Source organism: Balaenoptera acutorostrata, chromosome 5 (genome assembly GCF_949987535.1).
Source record: "Balaenoptera acutorostrata chromosome 5, mBalAcu1.1, whole genome shotgun sequence".
Taxonomy (NCBI): Eukaryota; Metazoa; Chordata; class Mammalia; order Artiodactyla; family Balaenopteridae; genus Balaenoptera; species Balaenoptera acutorostrata.
Genome location: NC_080068.1, coordinates 41,012,019 through 41,038,795, shown reverse-complemented (window position 1 = coordinate 41,038,795; position 26,777 = coordinate 41,012,019). Strand labels below are relative to the sequence as shown.

Here is a 26,777-nt window from a genome sequence, read left to right as displayed (position 1 = left end):
TTTTATTCTATGATGACTAAAACCATCTCAGGCATAATTTTATCCATTTTATGTGATAATTTTATGTACAAACATGGAATGTTTAATTCTGAAATTTTGAATTAAAGTTTGCCCTCCACCATGACAAATATTTTGACAATCAGTACTATTTTTTTAAAAAGTGTCAGTAATTAAGTCCTTTCATTCTTGAGTAAATGCAATACTGTTATTAGTATGAAAAGGTAGATGAAGTTTTAGGAGCTTTGAAAATGGTCTAAGAGGATAGCACTTAGAAAATCATCTGTTACTAAATTGTTTTAAAAGGAAAAGCCTTAAAGATGTTTTCTGAGTTTCAATAAAGCAAAAGGTACACTTATTTAAACAGTAGGGTCACCTTTCCATTCTTCAATGGTGTGTTCTCTTTCATCCAGCTGTTTGTCGTATATCTGGGGTGGGGGCTGCAGAATAAAAACAGACAATAAACCTTCCGTAATAAACTAAAAATAACTAAACTCTTACAATGCACGAGAATATTTTGCTATTCATTGATTTTAGTGGTGATCAGAATCTCATATAAATTGTGGAGTAATTACAGTGGTACAGAAGTTAAAATTTCCCCACAAATTTATGAAGGATTCATTTATATGCCAAATAAGCCAGCAGAATCCAAATCCTGAGAGCTCACTTCCCAAAACCTTCTGATTCAGAACTCAAGTGTAAGCAATTAATATTCAGTCTTTAAAAAGCAAACAAGACACTTGATTACAAGGACCCAGAGGCTATTTCCTCCATTCACTAGCCCTATAATAGAACCCTACTAAAACTATCCCAGACTGATAAGATTTTGTTCCATTTTAGACCCCTGTGAAAAAGACTCTTTAATACATCTCAACAGATCGTAGTACTAGTTCCCAGTGTAAAGAAATATTTAGATCTAATCAATTTTTTTTGTGTGTGAAGCATCATAAAACATCTTTATACATAGCTGTGTGCCCTATATTTAAATGGTTTAAGACATTTTCCCCCCTCAGGCAGAAGCAGCTGCCAGTTGCCTAGAGAGATGTGTCACCTCGAACCCCTGAGTGGCCCCTGAGTTAACCCTCTCTAGGAGAAATGATGTGACAGGACCTTTAGTTTAACATTGAATCAGCATTTCTCTTGCTATGAGGAATTTGGACTTGGAAAAGGAGAAATTTTCACAAATCCAGGTGCCTTCCAGGAAGGAAGGTCTCAGATAGATTCCCTGACCTCTTCCTCCCAATGTTTGGACCTAGGGAAATCTATCACGGTGACATAGAGTAGCTCCAACTCAGCTCAAGTAACACGGAAAGAAAAAAAATCTCTTGGAAAAATAGAGGTGAGAGAGAAGGAGTTGAGGAGGTATATTGGCTAATAATGGCTTCAGGGCAAAGAAGAGCTGCAAAATGTCTGGTGTCATGAGATGGGGTCCCAGAATTCATGTTGTCCAACACTCCAAAAGCAGCCATTTTTTGTAAGAAACTAACAGTTACTCAATAAAGTGACTCAGGTCTATTAGGACAGCATCCCTCAAAAATGGCTGTTGTAGGAACACTTCGGACAATATCTTCAGAGACAGCTTCTGACTTCTGTGGGAGGTTCTTTGGCCTGGGAGCAGCACCCTAATACCACAATGGTTCTTCTTTACTGCATGCAGAATCTCTGGTAGCCTGAATCATAACGGACATGAATACTCGTCCTAGCCCTAATATGCTGGGGCAGCCTCACATACTACAGAAGTAGCTGGACATGAAAATGAAAGACTCTGATTAGTCGTGGTAGGGCAATTTAACACAATACTGAATTACTGAGAAACATCTACTGATGAGGCCAGACATTCCTTTAAAACCTGTGATCGTTACTGGGACAGAAGGCTTTAAACCAGCTACTGGGATTCAGATATGGCTGACTGAGTAGCCTTTACTGAAAGAGCTAAACAGAACAAGACCCCACCCCACCCCATGACACTAGTGAGGACACAGAAACACTGACTATATAAAGTTAAGGGCACTGGGATGATCGGGCACTGCCCCCGGGACCTGACTGAGGGAGGACCTTCTACCCCAAACTATAAAGAACTTCCCAATTATAGGAATATGATGATTTAATGAGTGAATGAGTAAAACGAAGTTATTTTTGAAAATCTGTGAAACTGTCATCTAAGTAAGCTAATGCAAAGCCAAACTCTGGTTATGTAAAGATGCTTCACCAAGTGGTAGGTTTTCTGCTTTGCCTCTTCCTGAGCTTGTATAAAGCTGTGGTGAGGTCCTCGTCTAAGTGGGCCTTGTCCAGGCCCCCCGCAGGCCAGTGTGCACAGTTCTCAGAGCTCACGCCCCACCCAGAGCTCTGTGCATTGTTGGCGCCTCTTCTAACAATAGACTCAGCTCAGGATCCTGTGCAGCTGACTTCTCCATGCAGTGGACTTTTCCATTCAAGTTTCAAAATTAAACATGGCTCAAGGGTATAGTTCCTGTCAAAGTCTGTAAATGTTATTTTCTCTTTGCAACAGAACTATTTGAGAGAGGTTTTCCTTGGAGCTTCAGCATACAGCTGTTGCTGATGTAGAAAGCACGAAGTAATAGACTCTAAACGCAAGCTACAAAGAAAGAAAGCAAAGTACTGAGTCTAAGATTTCTCCTTTCAATAAACCAAGAGGACTGTTCTAAACACACTTGCATTATAGTTATGGTTGAAAGGGCTACATGTTCAGGGTTTGTTTGGGTTTTTTTTGTTTTTTTGTTTTAAGAGAGGATTCAATCACCTGCAGTGGAAGAGTACTTCACATAAAGATGTCTTCCTCATAACAATATAAAATAGTAATTGACAAATAATCCAAAGAGAGTAATGTCGTATTCAAACACATATATATATGTGCTCAGACAGCAATTGTCAGCATGCAGTGGTCTATAACACTCTCTGCCCCTCCCTGCTAAAGAGAAGCTAGTGGTCTACTGCTCTGTTGTTCCTTTCCCCACTTTATTAAATAGGAAGGATTCTCTCTTGCTAGGTAACAGTCTAAATAAAAAAGAAATGAGGAGTGGGTATAATGAGAAGGGCCCCAGAGAGTATTTTAGGAGAGTTTAGTAGATTAGAACAATTTGAGATGTGAGAAAATTAAGGGTGAGAAGAAACTAAGGATAATTTATGGAGAGCTATTAGAGATTATGATTTGCATGCTTTTGAATATTCTTCGAGACTAGAGATTCCCTTTCTACTATTTTGGAAGATTTGGGCTCTACTTCCCTGATTTAAATTCTTAGAGGAATTTATATGGATTGCATAAACAATCATGGATTAGATGTGCTTTATATTGTTGGCACTGTATATAAATATACTATTTGTTTCAATTAAATAAGATAAACACATGGCCAAATATGAGTCACTATGAGTTAGTAAATATTAGAATTAATTAATTGATTAATTAAATTCATTCATTCAATTAAGGTTTGGGGCACCTAGTATATGCTAAGCTATATTAGAAATTGAGATTTCAAAACTGAATAACGTGACTGCTGACCTCAAGGAGCTCACAATTTAGTGGGGTAAAACTTATGCAAAACAGATAATTAATACACAACATGATAAATAAAAGAAATATGTAGGTGGTATATGGGAGCAGAGTGAAGAAACTGTAACAAAACTGTAACAAAACCTTTTTCTTTTTGGAGTAGGTGACACCTGTACTAGTTCAGTGAGCAAAAGATGTCTTGGATATTGACAAGATAAAAAGGGAAGGAGAAAAAGATGACTCTAGGCCACAGAAGCTAGAGAACAGAATGGTGCTGGTGGTAGTAGTCGTGGTGGTGGTGAGGTTGGTGGTGGTAGTGGTGGGAGGTGTGCTTCTCTACTCCAGTGCACACACATGCAAAGAGAACTGGAAGCAGTTCTGTTATTATGAAGTATAACTTATGTGGTTGGTCAGAAGTGACAAGAGATAAGAGCCGTGAATAGAGAAGTAGATGGGTCAGGGAAAGGCTGGATCAAGGATAGATTTGGTTACCATGATTGGAATGAAGACTTCTTCCTAATGGGGGAGAAACCACTGAAGAATGCAATAGAATGGTATGGCCAAATTTACAGCCGGATTGAAGAAAAACACAAACTGAATTCAGAAAGAAGAGTCAGGGAGCTGATGGATGATCTAGAAAAAAATTAAAAGGTCTGACTGGGGTAGGGAAGGTAAAAATGGGTAGAAAATATGGATTCCAGAATACTTAATAAATATTAATAAATAAAATTGGTAGAATTTTGTTTTTGATTGAATGTGCATGATGGGAAAGAAGAATGACTCCCAGATTTCTAAGCTGAGTAGCTGGACAATGGCAATATTAGTGGAACCAACTAAAAATATAGAATGGAAAAAGGGAAATGAGACTAAGTGCTATGTTGGCAGAGATGTCTATTTGATAATCAAATATATGATCTGATGTTCACAGGAATGCTGTTGGCTAGAGATGTATAGATTTGAGACTATCAGCAAGAGGTGTTTGCTGAAATCATGGCAGTGGATGAGGTCACCCACGGAGAGTATGCAGGTAGGAAGAGTATAGGGCCGAAGTGAACCCCTAACAGACACCAGAGTTTAAAGGTTGACCAGAGGAAGATAAGTCAAAGAGGGAGGATGAGGGGGAGGAGAAAGGAACATTTACAGAAATCATGGAGAATGAGAATATTATAATGTTATAGAAGTGATCAGAGAGTTTCAACAAGAGGAACTGGAAGTTTCTTGGAAATGAAACAAATAAAGATTTTGGCTTTCAAGGCACCAGAAAGGCATGATAGAAAACATGCTTCTGAAATCCACAAAGGTTTCCAAACCTCAGAATTGCCACCACACCCAGAAAGATCCAGGTCAGCTCTTGGTGGGGGACATCAATATGAGCTAGCACCTAAAACACTGGAACAATATAGAAGACATATCTTCAGTGCTAACATGGATATGGGATATGAATAAACAAATAAACAAAAAGGAACTGCAGAACAGATTGTGACACTGAAAAAAAAAAAAAAAGGTACTTATATGCTCTTAGATCTGCTCTCCCAACTATCTTTGAGGGCTTGATAAATGAAAAGCACTCTTCTCCAATTAAGGGAGGCCACTTTTTTTTAGAGAAGAGATTCTATGCTAGGCTCTTTATATATACCCTTATAATCCTCAGGTCAGGAAACTAAGATTCAAAGAAAATTTTAAAAAATATCTTGAAGTCACATAGCTAATTAATGATAGAAATTTGACTAAAAGTTTAATTTAATTTAAAGAATTTAAAGAATAATTCAGAGCAAATAGTAATTGAGTTGAATCTAAAGTAAGGGATAATGAAACAGTATCTAAACAATATTTAAATCAAAATCTTTATAAAACAAGAAATAGAAAGATAAGCAAATAGGGTGACTGTATGTCTAAATTTGCCCAAAACAGTCCCAGTTTGTACTTGCTGTCCTTGTAGTTATTAATAGCCCTCAGCTCCTTCACTCTTATAAGTGTTGGGATGATAATTATGTGAGCATCCTATATGGCAATGTTGAAACATGCATATTAGGGATCTAAGTTATACGGCAATGGGAGGATGGAGAAAACAACTGAATTGCAGCATTTTTCTACCACTGGAGTCTCAACAATTGCAGCTGTATCCTTTCCTGCTCTAGGACATCATGTTAGCATTTACTTCCATTTTCTCCACTTTTAGGAATGTAAAACTCAGATAAAAAATGTGGCTCTTGCCAAAAAATACATAAAAGAGTACAGTTCTACATAAGAAAATTAGGATTGAGGAATACAGATTTTTGGGGGGGGCATTCTCTTGAGTTCTTACTGCTGGACTTGATTTCTTGACAAAAAGATCTTTTTAATCAGTATCTATTCAAATTCCTAATTGATTCTCCCAAGGTCGAAGTTGCTCTCTCTTGCAACTTCATTTTATATCATTTTATATCATATATTTAAGTGATATGTCTTCACTAAGTAAAATGTATGAATTTATTCTTTCCTTAATCTTCAAGATAATCCTGTTTTCAACAGCATCATAGAATGTTAGTGGTGGAAGAGAGTTGACAGATTATCTAGTGCCACCCTTGTTCAATTTACAAATGAGAATATGAAAACTCAGAGATCATAAGTGATTTGTCCATGGTCATAGAGTTAACTAGTGGCAGACTTAGGGATAAAATGTATGCTTTCTTATAAGAAAAGATGGAATGAAGGAATTCTTAGGGTTAAAGACGTGCTAAACTGAATAATTCAACACTCACAAAAGATTTTCATTAACGACAAATTTGAGCCTACCACTCTGATTTCTGCTCCAATTTTCCGTCAGTCTACACATGTAGCTAGACTTGGCAATTATCACCCAAGCAGTCAACACATATTCTGAAATGCTTTTTGTTAAAATATCTTGGACAACATCAGGACCTCTACACATATGAAAGAGATGAGAACCAGATATGAAAAACCTAAATTGTACATAGTTGTTCCTTTTATTCATCTTTGAGCCCTGAATTAACATTTTTTCCATATCAGTCATGTTCTGACCATATGATAATCATCAAGTTGTTGCTGTTTGTTTTCTGCTTCTTTCATCCTAATTAAGCATACAATATGGTTTTGTTCTACTTTTTCTCTGTGTGTGTTTGCAGTCTTGTTGAAAATGCCAATGAAAGCTTTAAATAGCATTGTCTTTCTGTGTGTGCATTCTCTATTAATTCAGCAGCTGGATCAAAGAAAATGATATTATGTCCTATTGAAACACGCTTTGTTTTTTCTTATTAACCTTTGCAATTTGAGGATTGCCAAAAGATGCGTGATTCAACCAAGGCTTCAACCAAGAAGACTGAATTTTAGTACAAAGTTAAATCACAAAATCTGTTTAAGGAAACGTGCAAAATTCAATTTTAAATTTCCCTGACCCTACATATATAGAATAAGTTTTCCAAAAGTATTTAAAATTTCTGATGAATAGAATGTCTTAAAATTTTAACCTCCTGATTGGAAAATAAACATTTATATAGAATAATTTTTTATATAACACTAAATATGTTCGTTTGCCTCTTTCTTTCTTTCTTTGGCTAATGACACCATTTAGTACGTTCTAATTTTTTCTAAAACTTTATATTCTCTGTAGTACCAAGAACAGTTCATTATCCACAATGAGGTTCAATGTTCGCTTTACAGTCTTACCAACAATCTGCCAAGTTTAGCAGTACACACAATCATCAAAATAATTGACTAAAATAGTTATTTTTCAGTGTTAACAATGTTTCTCTATTTTGTGACCTTACTATGCAGTAAACAATGACTTGGTTTCCAATCACCAGAAATTTAATTGCCTCTAAAAGTGGACAAAGAGAAACTTGTAATACACATCAGTTGATTTTTAAAAATTGCTTACACAGGTTTTAGGAAGTATGTCTGTGCTCTTGAATAGAAATTAAACTATCTAATACTACAGATGAAGCAAATGCCCTTTAAAAGTATGATGAGTTGAAAGTACTCCATATTAGGGGGATAAAAGGTTAATAAAATCTATCTCTGGAAACTAATCTGATTAATTCTTCTTTTTTTTTTTTTAAGCTATCTTGCATTGGGTTCCCAAAGAGGGCCCAAGAAGGGGATTCACGTGCAGGTGATAATTCGAAGAAGTGCTCTAGGGGGCATCCTGTAAGGGAGGGAAGGAGAACGGACAGGGAAACACGAATGACACTACAATTAATGACCTTAACGAGAACTGTTTCGGTGCAGAAGTCAGACTGATCTGTGTGAAAGAGGAAGTGTGAGGTAGAAATATGACTTATGACAACTTATGAGACTTAGGACTACTTATGAGACTGAGTAACACCACTGAGAAGTATTTTGCAGGGGGTGGTGAAGAATTGAGAAGCTTTGGCAATTTGGATTTGAAGGAGACTGAGGGAGGTGTGTAGAATGACTCCTAGGGATTTGGTTCAATCACCTGTGTGGAAAGTAATGCCATGGATTGAAAGGTGTGATGGGGGGGAGGAGGAGGAGTCATCGATTTTGGGTGACAGGGGATATGTCCAGTTCAAAATTCAACATGTTAATTTTGAGATAGCAATCTAAATGCGAGTTATTGTTGGATTTATAGATCTGGAACTCAGGACAGCCATATGTAACAATGTATAGATTTGAAAGTCATTTGTAGTAATTAAGATTAAGGGTTGGTCAGAGATACCAAAAATTCCCATGGAAAAAAGAAAATAGGGCTATAGGAGAGGACTCCTGGGATCCCCAATTCTAAGGGAGGAGAAAACAACTCAGACAGCAATGGTGACTGGAGAACAGGAATGCTGTCACCACAGTAATCAGCGGGGAACGTATCAGACAGGAGGACATTTTCAGCCTATTCAAATGACAAAGATGCACAAGATGCCAATATTCTTTGGACTTGGGCCTTAGGAGGGCACTGGTGATCTTAGAGAAAGCAATTTCAAGGCTTGAGAAATGAACGAGAGTAATTGTGAGTAAACAAAGTCTAATTCTTTACAGAAACCTGGCTATAAAGGTGGAAGGTACTTCCATTGCTAATAGTGTGGAAAAAAAAAATACTGACTTTGATTCTTCTTTAAAATGAAGGCAGCTAGAGCATGTTTATTTGTATAATCACCAGTGGAAACCGAAAGATAGGACACACACAGGAAAAGAAGAGACCCACACACAGAAAAGAAAGACCATATGTGAAAAACAACTGTATCCTGGGTTTTTCTGGACTTTGTGTAACTGACTCTATTACAGCTTTATCACTTTCATCCTCGACATCTTCAGCATCTTAGTACCATACATACAAAGTTGATTTTCATATATTATCTCATTTAGTCCATATAACAACCCTCCTCTTCTAGGCATACAACTGAAGTACAAAGAAATGAAACAACCTATCAGTAAGTGGCACAGACAGCAGTGAAACCCAAATCTATCTGAATGTAAAATCCATGTTTTTTGCATTTTTCCACCCAACTATAGCTTACAATATAGTTCATGGTAATTTAACCTGCTGAAATAAATACATTTAAAAGTCTTCTTAAACAACCAAAGCAACAGAGAACAACAGGGAAAAAAGTCAATGCTGTCTCTAGCTGGAGGAACCCTCACAAGCTATTAATTAGTATTACGGATATAAATTTCAAAGTCCACTCAATAGAAGGGCCAGTGTGTGCACTGTATTGTGATGCTGCCACCTTGTGGTTGGAAAAAAGACAAATATTAAGTATGAGTTCATCATTTTAATCAAATCGCTCTCACCCATGGGTTCTCCACTTTGGTTGCAGGTTGAAATCATCTGGAAGTTTTAAAAATGCTGATGCCTGAATCCCACCCCAAGAGATTTTTATTTACTTGGCCTGGAGTGAGATCTGGGCATCAGGATATTTTAAAACTCCCCAGGTAATTCTAATGTGCAGCCAAGATTAAGACCTCTGTTCTCACTCCTATACAGTAATCAAAGCAAGTTTTGTCATTTGCCTAAGTATGCTTCATGTGTATAGATGAAAGAGAAAATATTCAAGAGAAAGTAAATGATTTCCTCTCAGTCTTCAATGATATCTACTTCTTGGGAGAAAAAAAATGTTTTGTGAACAGAAATCATCATGTGCTCTGGTTTTGAAGAACAGGAACAGAGAGATTTGTGGATTATAATCAAAGTGGACACCAGATTTGTATCTCTTAATCACATTCAGCCTTTGTGAAAAGAGAGAGAGGAGAACTCTGAGTTTCTTGAATAAGTCACAGAACTCCTCACAGGAACAATGGAAAGAGCACGGAACTCAGAGCACCCTTGACTCTGATACTAGGAAGACAAGTGACCTTGGGCAAGTCACTTAATTTGCAATGAGTCTTAATTATCTGGAAAAAGTTTCATATGCTGCTTTATTCCAGAGGAAACTAATTTCAAATGTATAACAGGTAATTCAACACAGCTCTCTTGAGAACTTGCAATGTGCAAAACATTGTACTATACTTTGTTACATTTGGAAAGCACTAATGTTGTTTGGAGACACCACAGCACTAAGTGACCAGAGGAAATTTTAAAAGCTAGTAATGCAAATTGTAATTATAATGTGAATGAATGTAATTTTAAAACTTAATTTAATAATGTTCTAGTAGCTTAACAAGGAAGTTAAATTCAGTTTTCTCTACTTTTCTCTTCTATTCTACAGCTTTCTCAGATATTAGGTCACAAATTTATTAGCTTTATACCATCAAAATCATATCTTGAAAATGGAAATTCTCTTTACCGTTCCTTGGAAGTTAAATTTTTCTATGGTTCTTTAATTGAAAAGGTTGAGTAATTGCACCATCAATCACCCAGTGTCCAAGTCATAAATCTTTTTTTTATTCATTCATTTAACATATATTTATTAACCAACTACTATATGCTATGCAATCCTTGAATCCTACCATCCTACACCTTAAATCTAATCCTTTATAAGTCATGTTGATTGCTAGCTTCTAAAAGTCTCTTAAATCTTTTGCTCATGTCTATTCTCAGGCCACCATCAGTTCTAACCTATGTTACTACCGATTTATCCCCCTGCCTTACATCTTCCTTTTCTCTACTCCAGTCTCACTTCGCATATAGAGTGATCTTTCAGAAGTTCAAATCAGATAATGCTGTTGTTCTGCTTGCTAGGTTTTTTTAAATTTTTAGTTGAAGTATAGTTGATTTACAATATGATATTAGTTTCAGGTGTACAACATAGTGATTCATAATTTTTATAGATTATACTTAATTTAGAGTTATTATAAAATATTGGCTATATTCCCTGTGCTGTACAATATACCTTTATATTATTTATGGTATATATAGTAGTTTTGAATGGCTTCCCTTCACCCTTAGGATAGAGTGCATGCTCCATCATGTTTTCCTTCCTTACCTGGTCCCTGTTTGCCAGTCCCAATTTCTCCTTACCATTCTCCATTGAGTCACTCCCAAAGATCTGCAGCTCTCGCAATCTTCTCTTGACTCTGAGTTTTTTAGCCCTCTTTTTTTTTTTTGAATTTATTTATTTTACTTATTTATTTTTGGTTGTGTTGGGTCTTTGTTGTTGCACGTGGGCTTTCTCTAGTTGTGGTGAGCGGGGGCTACTCTTCGTTGTGCACTTCTCATTGCACTGGCTTCTCTTGTTGCAGAGCATGGGCTCTAGGCACCTGGGCTTCAGGAGTTGTGGCTCGCAGGCTCTAGAGCGCAGGCTCAGTAGTTGCGGCGCACGGGATTAGTTGCTCCGTGGCATGTGGGATCTCCCGGACCAGGGCTCGAACCTGTGTCCCCTGCGTTGGCAGGCGGATTCTTAACCACTGCACCACCAGGGAAGCACAACTCTGAGTTTTTTGCACAACCCTTTCTTCTGCCTTTTTTTCTTCATTTGGATAATTCCTGCTGTATCCTTCATGTTTCTTTTTAGATATTAATCCCTCCAAGGAGCCTTCTCTAATTCACATTACTGAGTTGAGATTTTTCTATGTGCTTCAATAAGCTTAAAATTTGGACTACTTATCACTCAACATTTACTGGTTTTACTTCTCACAAGATTGTGGGGACAAAAATCTTGAAGACAAAGATTGTATCTTCATTCACCAGAGCCTAACACTGTACATAGCACACAATAAACATTCAACAAGGCTTCTTTGAGAAGATAACGTCTGAGCAAAGACTTAAATGAAATAATGGAGGGAGCCATGTGGATTTATATCTTTATGATGTAAAAAAAAAAAAAATCTGCTGTTAAGTCTCTTCAGATTTCCCTGGAAATAAAACAAACAGACAAGGGATGCCGCTATTTCTTATCAATACGTGTATAACTGGTAGTACACATCTGGACTACATTTAAATGTTCCGTTACATACCCAGTCCTTATATTTCACCAAATCTTCTAAGTCAGATTCTGTGCCAAATACCAAAATTCTGTCTACATCTCATTCTCCACTATCAAACAACAACAAAATTTCACCATTTTTAGGAAACATAATCATCATGACTCAGGTAACCATTTTGGGTTGGAGGGAGATGGAAGGATCTTGATTCTTCCTTTACCTCCAACTTCTAATATTGTGCAATAAATTTGGTAAAGATAGCGTTAGAGAACAAGTTGTTTTATTTGAATTACTTAAAGAATCAGTAATTAATGCTCTCTAAGACTGTTGTGAATTACTAGCCACCTCTTTTGTATTCTCTGTTACTGGCATTGAAACCAAATTCTCAACCAAACTGTCAACCACTTATTTTATCTTTTGCGGCAAAGTTGACTTGCGACCAATTAGTTTACGACAAAGATACCAAACAGATGCACTCAGTAGGTAAAGCGGAATTTCTGCTCTCAAGGAACATTAGAGCAGTGGAGTCGGGGAGATAGACCTAAAAATGGATTATTTCAGCATAATATGTGATATGATGATGGCATGTGGAAGGTTCTAAAGAAAAAAATGTTAACCTAAAACTCTGAGAAGCAACAGCTTTTATTGCAAGACTTTCCACGGCAAAAGGCCATATTAGCCTCAATCATACATTATAGGACAAGAATAAGCTATAAAGGAGCTAGAAAAACGTTCTGGGTGAAAAGTCAACACAGCTAACACAAATATTGCTGAGTCAGCCTGTTAAGGCCATGTGCCATTTGCACCTCTGCCCTACAGTCACAAAGCTGAAGCAAAAGGAGCAGGGGAATAAAAAGACCTTCAGCACTCCTATATCAGTCACATGACTAAATAACAATTCACCCTAGAGACATTAACCAGAGGAGATCATACTCATCTAGTTAATGTAAATGAGTAGAGTAGCCCCAGGATAAGAATCCACAATGAATAAAGAAACATAGTTACAGAATTAGAAACTCTACCAAGGAAAACTGATTTGCCTATTCTTTACTGTCATTATAGAAATACTATTGTATTTTAACATAAAATTTAGTATTTTTTCTATTCCAAAATATTTTATTTAAAAATATACACTTTTTTTTAATTTTTGAATTTTATTTTATTTATTTTTTTATACAGCAGGTTCTTATTAGTCATCCATTTTATACATATTAGCATATACATGTCAATCCCAATCTCCCAATTCACCACACACACACCCCCCACCACTTTCCCCCCTTGGTGTGTCCATACGTTTGTTCTCTCCATCTTTGTCTCTATTTCTGCCCTGCAAACCAGTTCATCTGTACCATTTTTCTAGGCTCCACATATATGTGTTAATATACGATATTTGTTTTTCTCTTTCTGACTTACTTCACTCTGTATGACAGTCTCTAGATCCATCCACATCTCTACAAATGACCCAATTTCCTTCCTTTTTATGGCTGAGTAATATTCCACTGTATATATGTACCACAACTTCTTTATCCATTCGTCTGTCGATGGACATTTAGGTTGCTTCCATGTCCTGGCTATTGTAAATAGTGCTGCAATGAACACTGGGGTGCATGTGTCTTTTTGAATTATGGTTTTCTCTGGTATATGCCCACTAGTGGGATTGCTGGGTCATATGGTAATTCTATTTTTAGTTTTTTAAGGAACCTCCATACTGTTCTCCATAGTGGCTGTATCAGTTTACATTCCCACCAACAGTGCAAGAGGGTTTGGCTCTTTGGGGTCTTTTGTGTCTCCATACAAATTTTAAGATTTTTTGTTCTAGTTCTGTAAAAAATTTGACAGGGATTGCATTGAATCTGTAGATTGCTTTGGGTAGTATAGTCATTTTCACAATGTTGATTCTTCCAATCCAAGAACATGGTATATCTCTCCATCTGTTTGTATCATCATCTTTAATTTCTTTCATCAGTGTCTTATAGTTTTCTGCATACAGTTCTTTCATCTCCCTAGGTAGGTTTATTCCTAGGTATTTTATTCTTTTTGTTGCAGTGGTAAATGGGAGTGTTTCCTTAATTTCTCTTTCAGATTTTTCATCATTAGTGTAAAAATATACACTTTTTAAATTACGAGTTTCTACTTTTTTTCTCTCTTAGCACTGATCTTTCTGAAAATCTTAGAACATGACATAAAGATTTTGGATCAATGAAATTTTTCAATCAGGTATAAAGAGCTCTGCTAATCTAGTAATTACTGCCCCTTCTACCTACCTAGATTCCATATGCTTGGCACGTTATATAAGTAAATGTTCATGTACCACTTTTATACACAAGATGTTAATCAGAAAAAAAGTAGCAAATATTATTGTAAATTCATTTCTATTCTAAATTTCATGATTATATAAATTATTAAAAGACCCCCTTTGTAAAGAATAATAGAACTTTTTAAAGGATACTGTGACATAGTTCAATGAGCACTGGCTTAGAACCAAGGATTTTGGCTGTGGATGGTGTAAAAGTCATTTTAAAATTTTGTACAATAGGAATAACAGTACCCCAAAGTAGTGGTAGGGGTTCTTTTGGCTGGGGTAATGCAGAATAGGAACATGGATGAGAAGGTTAAATAAAATAGTCAATACGAAGGTGATTAAAACATTTCCTTAATTCAATTAATTCTTTTGAAAACCTGTAGTGTGCTAGGAACAAGTAGTTACACAGATGATGCAAATGAATGAGACAAAACCCTTGTCCTCAAGTTGTTCTTAGAGCAATAATTTCTAAGGTATCTGTGGTGGGGACAGAGAGCTGAGGGGGTGGGGCAGTGATTGGGTAAGGAACAGAATCACCTGAGGATGAAAGGTTATTTCTAATTAATAATTTGCTCACAAGATTCTAACATATCCCACACATCCCATTAAGAATCATCTCTTATGAAACAGACTCGCAGACTTCAAAAACAAAATTATGGTTACCAAAGGGGAAAAGTGGGCGGAGGGATAAATTAGGAGTTTGGGATTAACATATACTCACTACTATATGTAAAATAGATAATCAACGAGGATCTAATGCACAACACAGGGAACTCTACTCAATATTCTGTAATAACCTATATGGGAAAAGAATCTGAAAAAGAATGGATATATGTATATGTATAACTGAATCACTTTGTTGTACACCTGAAACTAACACAACATTGTAAATCAACTGTAATATAAAATGAAAATTAAATTAAAAAAAAGAGAATCTCTCATGTCATATAGATTACAACCATTAGGTCGAAACTATTTCAATTATACTCACAAACTAAAAAGTCCCTCTTTAGTAACATGATGTGTTTTTAAAGTTTATTTGAGCATTTTCACATATAATATCCTATCTCTTAAAACCCTGTTAGATAAGGCATTTCATAGATGAAGATTACTTGTGACAATTATACCACCAAAAACATCTTGGAAACTGTCATTCTTTTTTTTCATCTCCACTGCCATTGAAATTCATTTTATCATCTTTTATCTCAACTACTTCACCAGCTTCTTAACTGGTCTTTCTTCTAATAGTCATCACCTCAACCAGTCAGAAAGAATGGTCTACCTAAAACAGACATCTCTGATTAATATTCCTACGGTCACTCCTTCTGTGCTTCCTGACCTGGTCTCTTCCTTGGTCATGTTGAATTACCTCACACAGTTCTCATATTAACTGCAAGAAGATATCTCTTCTCTCCTGGCCTTTGAACACGTTGCCTCCTTTGTTCAGAAGATCCTACTCTGCAACCCCCATTTCATTTGGCTAACTCTTGCCCATCCTTTTCATCCTATTTAAGACTTTTCTTCCTCCTGAAAGTCTCATTTGTCTACTAAAAGATGGGCAATACATTATTCTTTTGGCATCTGTAACACCTTGTGCCTCCTTTTCATAGAATTTACCAGAGTGGTTAAAACTTCTCATTTACTTGTCTATCAAACTTACTATATTATAAGCAACTGAATAATAGGAACTAGGTTTTTTATTATTATAAGTAATGAATCCTCAATGGCCATATGTAATTGAAGCTCAATAAAAATTTAGGGAATGAAAGAAGTGAACCCATCCAAGGTAGGATGAGGCCTTGAGTCCCTGTCTAATTGTGGATCCTGAGTGGTTTCCACTGTGCTCTACTGTACCTCTATGTGACTATTTTGGTCTCCACACTCTGTAGCTCTTTGTCTTCACCCATTGCCTAGAACCCCTTGGTCTGAGGAAGCTAGGGTGTTTGTCACAATATTATAAATTAAATCATTGCAAGTCAAAATTTTGCTTTGTTGCTAAGCCTCCTATTCATGGGGGAGCTACTCATTACTTAAGAACTTCTCTGTGAGTGTATGTGCAAGAATTCTGGCTAGGAATAAACTTTTCTTTGTGATTAAATAGGATTCACAAGGCAATGGAACAGGGAATGTGAGCAAGCCTACTTCAGAAAAAGAAGTGGTGACAGATTGCTGTACCATGATGACAGCATTCTGGTGTATATGTCATGAAACGAAGTCACCAAAAATGCTTTCTGTTGGACTTAATCCAAAATAACAAACATCTTAGATAAGAAATTTTCATTAAAAGTGCCTGAAGCATAGCTATTTTATACTTCTCTTCTTTCAGAGGAACATGAAAAGAATTCAGTTTTCAAAAAGCACATAAAGATGGAAATCAGATCCTCCCTGGAATTAGAAACTGTGGGGAATTTCTTTTGGTTATCAATCAAAAGCATTTTTCATAAGCAACAAAGTCCATTCTTTCCCAAGATATTGTGGGCCAATATTCCACAAATGACCCTGTGAGTCCCAAATTAAACCTGTAGCAAGTTATAGAAGTGGTTTTTATCATTCTTACGACTGTCTTGCCATTCGAAAGAGACATAATAATTTTATTACAGCATATACTCTGTGAAAGACCATAAACTTTTAATAGACTTATAAAAAGGGAATGTAACCTTTTCAATATTCTGTCTCATCGTTGCATGAATCCATTCTGCCCTCTCCTCACACATAATGGATGCCCCAGGGCCTCAGCAGTGGTTCCACACTTGGGAAGAAAATGTTCACATCCAGCCTTTTCCCTGAATCTGAAGGTTACCATGATTTCTCACTCAAGAATGCTTCCTGGTTTCTCTTTTTTTCTGATTCTGCAGCTCCTTAAATGTCCAGTCCATAGATTTTTGATCTTAGGACAGTTCTGATGACATGCTGATTTCATCTCTATAGTTTTAATTTAAAAGTCAAAATAAACATCTTTCAGGTTTAATAACTGTTTGTTTTCACATGACCACACATTCATTTTCAGCATCATTAAGGATTGTAATTTCTTATTATTTCCCTTCTATCCTAGAATGTGAAATTTCTCAATTTACCTCCTAACCTTGATAGCATAACCAGCTCTAAGTATGACTTCTGAAACAAGACGGTTGATTAACTTGACTCTATGATCCCCCCCTGCATAGCGAAGAAATTAGGCCTTTTTATGTGTTTCTGCTGTTCATTTGTTTGTTTCACTTTTATGTTGCAATAAACAACAGATAAAGAAACAAAAATCTTTGGAGACAAATATGGCAGAGAAAAATGGGTAGTGCAAAGGAAGTAAGTCCTTAACTAGGAGAAACAAAATGGAAGCAAGATATGAGGAAAGTTGGACCCGTCATTCTCATGAAGTCTGATCTTCATGCAAAACAATGCCATCATAAAGCTATAAAGCCGCCTGCCAACTGAAGCCTTGAAAGTTTCATAGCACAAGAAAAGAGCTAGCTACTTGAAAAGTAGACACTGGTATTAATTTCTGTTTCTTGAAGAAATGCCATTTTAACTTGTCTAGAATCACAGAAAACTTTTTCATATTTTCAATAAATTTTTAAAATTGTAATGAAAATTGGAAGCATAGTGCTTGCTATTTACCTGTCCCTTCTCCTTATATCTCCTACCTAAAAAAAGGAGAACCTTTATAAATGAAAGGGTCTTTCTATACAAGTAAAAAATTACCTCAAGGAAATAACCTGAGATTTTCTAAGAAGTGCATTAAGTCTTTTGGTTATGTCTATGACTGATAGCCAACTCTAACAGTCAATTACACATATTTTTGTAGCTCCCTCATCCAAAACTTTCTGTATCAGACTAGCGTTTTTTAAAATATTAAGAATTAAATTTGGAGGTAAAAGCTCTAAAAATCTCATAAAGCCCATGAACTATATCCCTAGGAAGATATACACACATAATTATAGGCATATAATTTCAGTATGTTTTTCACTAGTCCTCAGAGTCTCATCCAAGGAACCTCTAGGGTAAATGAATGACAGAATAAGAAAGATTAGTGCTAGATCGTGAGCTCAGCAGGGTAGGGAAGTGTTTCCCTCATTTGTGCATCTTTAACTCTGGAACAGTGCTCAACATAGCACACGAAAAAAATAAGAATTTGTTATGTTGAACTGTGCATGATGGGCATGTGTGTATTGGGGGATTTTTTGAAAAGGAGAATGTACTTTTTAAAAGTTCATCACACAGTTAAACCTCACTGAATCTGGTAAAGATGGGACAGAAACACATTTTAAGTAGCAAACCAGAGCAGATTTAGAAACTTGAACAGGGCTACCCACCAAATAAGCATTACTGCTGGGAATAGAACAGAGGTGGCCTTTAAATTACAAAGTTTATATATAATAACATATGGGCCTTGCAGAAAATATCACCACCTCTGCAGAGCAGTATCAGTTTCTTTATCAATAAAGGTTCTATATTGAAAACACTCATAATGATACAAGGTTAGGCAGGAATGCCTTAGAGCTACGCTTGAACTTATATATACAGTACTTTAGAGGAGATTCTTTTAAGACAGACAAAAAATGTGGAGAGGGAACAGTCTAGTTTGATTATTTTAGCAACATTGCAGGTAGACAAACAAGGCAGGAATGCAAATTACCAAGTAAGTTATGTTTCCTAGAGATTAGCCATTTTTATGACTTCTACTTATCTCAAGGCAAAGCTGTCCAACAGAGATTCTCTCTTCTGACTGACCTTTCTTTTCTCCTCTTTAGTCTTCCTCTTACTATAAAATTTGGTAAATTTTCATTGACAGAAAACCTTACAACTTCTGATATTGACTTCTTTGCTTATCTCTTAGGAGCGGCTCTGAAAGGGGAAAGCATTACTTGTTTTCTTTTTTTTTCTCTCACAGTTTGTGGATTATACTACTTTGTGGCACCTTAGACAGATGCCACAATGAGTAATCTCTTTCTTTCCAGGATGAAAATATTAAGAAAATAAAACACGCTCTCACAAATACCTACTCCCTTGAGTTAAGCGGGTGGATCTCACAATAACTAGAAGTCATCTAGGAAAAAAGAAAAAAAAAATCATAGATTTGGGAGAAACTGACAGGACATCATAACTCCAGCTTTCAGAGATAACCAGCTGTGGAATGTTCTAAAACAACAATTTCTGTTCCCTTCCCACATTTTTAAAAGAATTCTCCTTCAGTGCTCTATTCAAGAGATTAACAATATTCACTGCCTAAAGGGCTCAAGGTAATATATGAAAAGAAAAACCTGATCATAGGCTCTACCAGTCAGCAAAACAGGTATCTCCTGAGAATGAACTATTCAACTACTCCAGTTTTGACACTTGAGAACCATAGGTGTTCTGTGAATTCTGAATATCCCAATGATTTGAAATCAAGGAGGTTTTTCTTCAGTAGAACAATTTGCTATAATTAGAGACAAATGAATTAATGTTTGAGCAAAGTATACGTTCTTCTTGTAAGTCGTGTAGGGAGAGGGGCCACTAAAAGCAGGTGGCTAAATCTATCTACAACAAACATTTTGACAAGCTCCCACCAACATGACATCAAAACAATCCCAATGTGATTGAGAAGATATTTTCACTTTAACAGTTGAGGTGCTGGGCATATGAACTGTAATGTAAGTTATATTTTTCTCTAGAAGGCAGTTAGTAAACTGCTCACATTTTGCTGCTGAAAAAGATACATCAGTACAAACAGATGGAAATTTAGAATTCCACAAACGGCAGATATTAGGAATTAGAGACATTGATTTAACTTTAAGCAAGCAAATGAGAATCAAAAAATACAAATTTCTCTTTCTATAATTAAACACATAACTGGAGTGCACCAAATTCATATCCATTGTAGCTCACATTTCTTTCTACTTATTTCTAAATTTATATACATCCTGAGTATAATAAACCTACTTAGAGTTCAACTCCTCAATAAAAGGGTCTTCTGTGACAGATAGATGGCACTAAACTATTTCTCAAATTAAGCCTGCCAGGGAGTCTCACTAGCTTTTTCTCAGCATGATGCATGCTGCAATAATAAGAAATCATAAGACTCAAAGAGGTAGTCCGTGTGTCAGGACAGATGGAGAGAACAGCTGAGAGAGGGATTCAGCCAATTTATTAACTCTCTGTGAGTAGAATAAATCATATTTGAAAGAATTCAGAGGAACACTTAGTCTGAAAAAGGAATTTAAATGATGGCAATTTTAGAATGGAGAGAGTAGAATAATAATGTTTCACCTTAAAACATCACTCAGTAACCTCTTAGTCTTTCCAACCCCTAACAGCAAAAGGTCACCAGTGACCAGCACCCCAATTATAGACCAGGCTAGTGATGAACACTTGGGAAACATTTAGACTGATTGTCAAATTTAAAACACTTAATGAATACTATAACATACTGTGGAAATGAAATCCATGATATTAAATATTTGAGGTACCGTTGTTAATTATTCTTGTCCTTGCTCTGAAATGGGATAGCTTGTCCTATTTGTGAAAATATTTAAGAGAACTTACTTATAATTTTTGATACTCTTAAAATGCTGGACATAATCTGAGAAATCTTTTTTGAGAATAATTTCATTTATACAAGCTTCATATAGGACTTTAGGGAAAACTCAATTTATGTGCTTTATCACATATAGTGATAGTTGTAAATATGAAAAGAAAAAACCCATTATAAGTTTTCCAAATTTTAATCCAAGGGAAAAAGGCATGATTGAAATGATCTAAAGAAAAGTAAATGGAGTTTTTTTTTTTTCTTACTAAAAGTGAGTGTACTTAACATCAAGGAGCATCTTATTACTAGTACCGAACTAGTAATATGATCCCTAGTAAAATCCTAGGTCATACTCAGAGACATAGCACCATGCAGTCTTTTTGGCTTTAATGAAAAGCAATGGAGGATTTTTACCCATGAAATGTTAAGAGAAACTAGTTTTCTTATTATTTTGGTGAGATAGAGTTTTTCTTCCCCAATAAAACTTTTAGATGACTCCAAATAAATTCTTAAATAAAAATTCTTAAATAATTCTTAAATGTTGCAGGTTATGTTTTTTAAAATATTTAAAAGGTCTTTTTTTTACAGTTTGAGAATTTCTATTAAATTTTATATAATAAACTTCATTTCCAAACTGGATCCTTCTCAGGCTCACTAAAGGCAAACAAAAATAACATCTATTAGCCCTTTAAGCATGTGTCTATATCCCCTGGGGGAAATCAGGAAACAAAAACAGAAGTTTCTGAATTTCAGATTGATTACTTATTCAGCAGCTATCTTGAGGACATGGCCTAACCTTTTGATATTACTCACCAAAGGGAAATGTCAATTACAAAGACTTTAATCCCCTTTCCTCTCAATGGGAGAGATATAGCCTATACAGAGAGTTGTTTTCTTTTATAACTCATTTAAATCATTTCTTCTAGATGCTTCATGTTTAATGGTGTTAGATTCACTGACTTAATAAAGAGATTATAAAATATTTGAAGCAAGCACATATACCTTTTATTCAGTGGTTTATCACCAAAACATAAAACTACTGAGGGACTGATTGAGCATTAGATGCATCAAGTTCATATTCATGGCGGCTCATATTTTTTCTCATTCCTAAATTTATATTCATTCTGAGTATAGCAGAATGTACTTAATACATTTATAATTGAATATATTTATAAGCCTATTCTTTACCACATTGTTTTAGGAACTTATGGATTTAAGAGAATTCAGTAGAAGATAATTGGTTAAACCATAGTTAGTGAAGATAAAGATAATACAAACAATAATTCACTCATGAAGTAGATAACAGAGCAAGTTAACACATGATAATCATAATCAAATAATATTAGCTTTCACTATTAAAAAATATATTCAGGAGAATTAGAAGTAGAAAATGAGAATAATTTCCCACCATCACCCTCAATCACTTGAATTTGTTTGAAGGCCCCAGATAGTCAATACTTATAGATGAATCTTTAAACTACATATGAAGTCTTAGTATGCCAACTTCAGGATTCTTTGATTATTCAGTAATAATCTATGCATTTCAGTTACTAAAATGTGGTCAGGACAATGATTTATATTCAAAGCTGACTAGCTTTTTAAAATATCATAGCTAGAGATAGATTATCATAATTTGTTAAATATAATTCAAAGCTATTGATGCAATCTGGTTAAGGATTAGGAAACAGTCATTGCAATTTAGTTATAACTGATTAACGTTAAGAGGGACAATTATTACAGATTCTTCTTACGTTCAGAATCCTATATACTAAACAGGTTAAATTGTCAAGTAAGATAGATAACCCACATTTGGAGGAATTCATGTCCAGAGATAATAAGTTATAAAATTCCCAATCAATAAAAATTTCCATTGGCTATTAACTGAATAAATATATTCAAGAGAATTAGAAGATCAGTAAAAGCAGGAACCTTGTTTTTTTTTAAATTCACTGCTGAATCACCAGCACCTAGGTCGGTGTGTGACACACAGTTTGGGTGTAATAAATATTTACAGAGTGAAAAATACCAAACTGTTAATAAATAATCGAAACATATGTGACTAGCTCTGTAGAAGCTGGATAAAGAAAAAGGGCTAACGAGAGAAGGAAAGACAAAGAAGGAAGAAATAACAAAGAGGTGAGTTGAGAAGAAAGAATGACAGAGGTCTTTTTTGGTGTGTTTTACCTACTTGGCAGCAGAAGAGTGGAATGAAAGTAACCTAAAGGAAAACAGATCGCTGAATCCCTCATTTCCCCATGCACATGTTGTCCAGCATTGGCTCCACAAGCTGTAGGCTCCTCATCAACAGCATAACAAACAACTGAAAAAGTGACACCAACATACAAAAGGAGAACCACACACATTCAATTGCAAACCCAATGAGAAATGCTCTCATGCCCAGACTATCGGGTTGGCATAGTACTTGTGATTTCTACAAGATACTTGAAGAAATGAAATATTAGGAGTTTGTAAGGGGATAACGTTTACTTCACTATTACCCAGTGTGGCCCCTGAGCACCTACCTCTTCCAACCTCCAGTCTTCTCCTCTCCAGATTAATGAGCCTAACCATCGGTTACTTTAATTTTACTTAGGGGTTTTAGAGCTGCAAATGAGGAAAGAATGAATAGGTGAGTGCCTGCCTTGGGCCTATTTGCCCACAGATACAGTCTTCACCTTTCCTTTATTTGCTCTGTATCTCAGAAGCTGGTCCCTGCAGGCTGCATTTCCAAGCCTCACCTATCGGCTGGTTTAGGGCTGGTCTCAGCCAAGAGGAAGGAGACACCACTAGAAGATGGGGGCAGTGGGGAGAAGCCAGGCCATTTCTCCCCATTTCTCTTGCCAGACACACCTGCATCTCCTCTGTGTCTATTACCCAGCTCCCACTGGACAGGCCATCACTACCCACCCCTGGGCTCCAATAAACCATCTCCTCTCTCTAGGCTTCCTACTGTCGCTAATCTCTGGGTTGTTCCAAGAGTACCTGCTCTTGACTTTTGCACTGCAATCAGAAAATATTCTTAGCTTTGCCACTGTTTAAATGCCCTGTAGGGTGGTATCTGCTCAGACCTCAGACTTTAGACTACATGTCTCTCCTGAACTGGTCTTATCTGCCTGCCCTATGTAATTTGTCCACATCTCAGAGCCAGCCCTCACTCTGGATTGCTCAGACCAAGCTCTGGAACCTTTGCTACTTTGACCACAGGCTCCTGATTCTCTTCTCAATGCTTTCTGATCCCATGCCTAGTCCTATTCTACTCTCATCATCATGGCTTATGAACCTGTGTCCCTGTCACTGTTCACAATTGTAGAGCTTATATTCTGAATGTTGATATTGGCTGAACTGCAGCACGAAACCATTCTACAATGATCTTTAAGCTCTCATTTAAGATTTACCTTGAACATATTTCCAGACATACACAACAGTAAAATTTACATATCTATGTACCAAGAAAATTGAAAATAGTGCATATTTCCTGGATGGCTGGTCATCCCTTCCATGTGCTCACTTTGGTAATGACCAATAAGATACAAAGGCAGACAAGAAGATAACTAAAATAATGTCAGAGAGTAACTCTGCTCAAAGGGCATGAAATCTATGATGGCCTTGCAATAAAAGAGTTTATAATAGTCAGTTTAGCTTGTTCCTATAAATTATTTCACTGTCAGCAAAAAATAACATAATCCCTAAAGCAATGAAATAGTATGTATTAATAACAATAAAACATTTAAGGCTCTATTGATTACCTTATGTTGTAAACAGACAGTAAATGTGTAACAGTACTGACTATTCTCGGCTTACATTTTCTAAGTGCTTATTTTAATCGAACTTCAGCACTAATACATGTAAGTGTTATTCTGTTTCCCAGGTTATTCTCTCACTGCGGAGCTAAAGACCAGATTGTTTAACTCGAGGTCTATATGGGTAGATTAAATTCCCACCCAGCCTTGTCCCAATTCCCAAATTAATCTTGAATTGGGTTAGAAATAATAAACAAACTCAGCACTAGCCTTGCTTCCCTAATCACACTCCACCCAAACTGACTGGATTAGTCATACCATTTCCCCTTGGTCTCTATGTGGATGGCATGTGTACTTGTATTCCCAACAGAACATTCCCAGCCTCTCTCTCCAGTTCATCCTCAGCTGTGGCCCATGTTCCAAGCCTCTCTTCTAGCATTCTTCCTGTGACTTTGACTCAGTCACCATACAGAAGGTCCTAAGTTTCCTGTCACCCCTCCACTGCACTCTCAAGTATTATACCTGGGGCTTGCCAACTGGAGGACAGAATTCTCAGATACCAGCTGCCTGACTGGTTCAACCTGCCCCTTTGTCCAGATTCCCAGAGTAATGTTTTGATCATTTAGGACTGGATCTGGGCCTCTCTGAGACAGAGCCTTCCAACAGTGGACCTGATCACTACTGGCCGTGACCCAGGACCCCAGCATCAGTCCCACCTTAGACAATGGTTCCAGTGTCAGGTCTGGAGCCTTCCTTCTTATCATGAATTGAGAAATAAAGATATGTCCTTCTCTAACCTTGTAGGTTTTCAGTTGGCTTCCTTATGATGATTACTTTGAGTTTTGATGTCTTTGGTTTGGTGATTGAGCACATCACCTCCCCCTCCTCTCTCCCTCCCTCCCCACAGCCCTCTCCCACCCCTAGCAATGCAGAACAACTACAGAAGCCCTTAGTAAGGCTCTTGTACTCAGGAGCTTTCATAGAGTGCTCAGGAGTTTTTGAAAAACATAAAACTATGTTTTAAAAAGTGGTCACATTTCATATTCTCCTTAAGTTCCCGTTTTATATTCCCTGAGACATAGTTAATCAACTCTTCCTTAGCTTGCAGTTCACAAAAGTCCTCCTGAAGTGCGTTCATACCCCTCCTCTCAGGGTTTGCAGGGTGAGAGCCACCCTGTATACTAGCAGGGTCTCTAAACTCAAGAATCTGGTAAGAAACAAGGCAACTGATCCTCACTGTTTCTGTATTTCCCTCCAACAGAGCACAGAGAATACGTTCAAGTTTATTCTCTCAAATAGCCCTGACTATACCCTAGTTTATTAAAGATAAATTATAATAAGGATTTGTAAACAATGTAATTTGTCTTTATTTTGGTTTAAATTAATGGCACTGGATTCTTTTATACTTGGCAAGGTAGTGGTGGGTATACATCAGCAGAAAAAGAACGAACATCTTAAAATCTTGCAGAAACTAGATAAATTTTAGTGATTTTTTAAAATATAGAGTATTTCTATAGTTTCTTGGCCAGCTGATCTTTTTTCACCAAATATATCTATCTTTCCTAACATCAAAAGGTAGTAAAGGCTTGCATGTAAAAGTCATAACAGTAATAGTAATGATTATGAGAATAGTAATTTATGATTTCTACTGGCTATCAAGTACTGTATGAAGTACTTTATGTACATTACATCTTTAAATTCTCAGAACACTATGCACAATGTATGATTGTTTTCTATTCTTAGTTAAGAAAACTGAGGAGAGGAAAGGTTAAGAAACTTGATCTAGGCCAGCTAGTAAGTGGCAGAACAGAAATTTTAACCTAACCCATCTTTCCATATCTGTGGCATTGCATACAACTCAATAAATTGCATTTGTGTATGCTATTGTACTCCTCTTGATGAATACTGAAACAGAATTAGAATGCCTCCCAATTGTTTTATGAAAAAGCATTGACATGAAATGTGGCCTTTGTGTTCAGGGTACATACTTCTGTTGCTCTGAACATTATTTGAATAAGAACTTGCTAATAACTTGAGCAGTTCTAACTTCAAAATTGATGTAATATTACACAAATAGATGAATATTAATCTTGACATTCAACTTTTTACATTTTCAACTTCATTGTTCCATGAATAATTTTCTCTCTTATAGTTATGACAGCATTCATATGCTCTCCTCTTTTCATTTTGGTACTTTGGCACTTTTGGAAACATGTGATAAGATAGCTTGTAGTATGGTTAACAGATTAGTACACATAGCATTTCTCTATTCTTTATTTTTCCTGAAGACATCACATTCTCTTGCAGTTTTTCCTTTATCACTCTCCACTTGCCTCTATTTTCTTCCAAAGAAACTTATTTTGACAATATTGAAATGGCTGAGAAAGATTCTAGCCATGTAAGGTACCCTAAATT

The 26,777-nt window shown here is 36.2% G+C and overlaps 1 protein-coding gene across 1 annotated transcript in view; it reads right to left on the bottom strand.

The window, feature by feature from the left end:
• Positions 1–26,777, bottom strand: part of MAPK10 (mitogen-activated protein kinase 10) — a 289,939-nt gene that overhangs the window by 14,209 nt on the left and 248,953 nt on the right. The window contains exon 9 of the mRNA XM_057546301.1: positions 374–437. Within this exon, the coding sequence (XP_057402284.1) occupies positions 374–437 (64 nt within the window). The remainder of the gene's footprint in view (positions 1–373; positions 438–26,777) is intronic.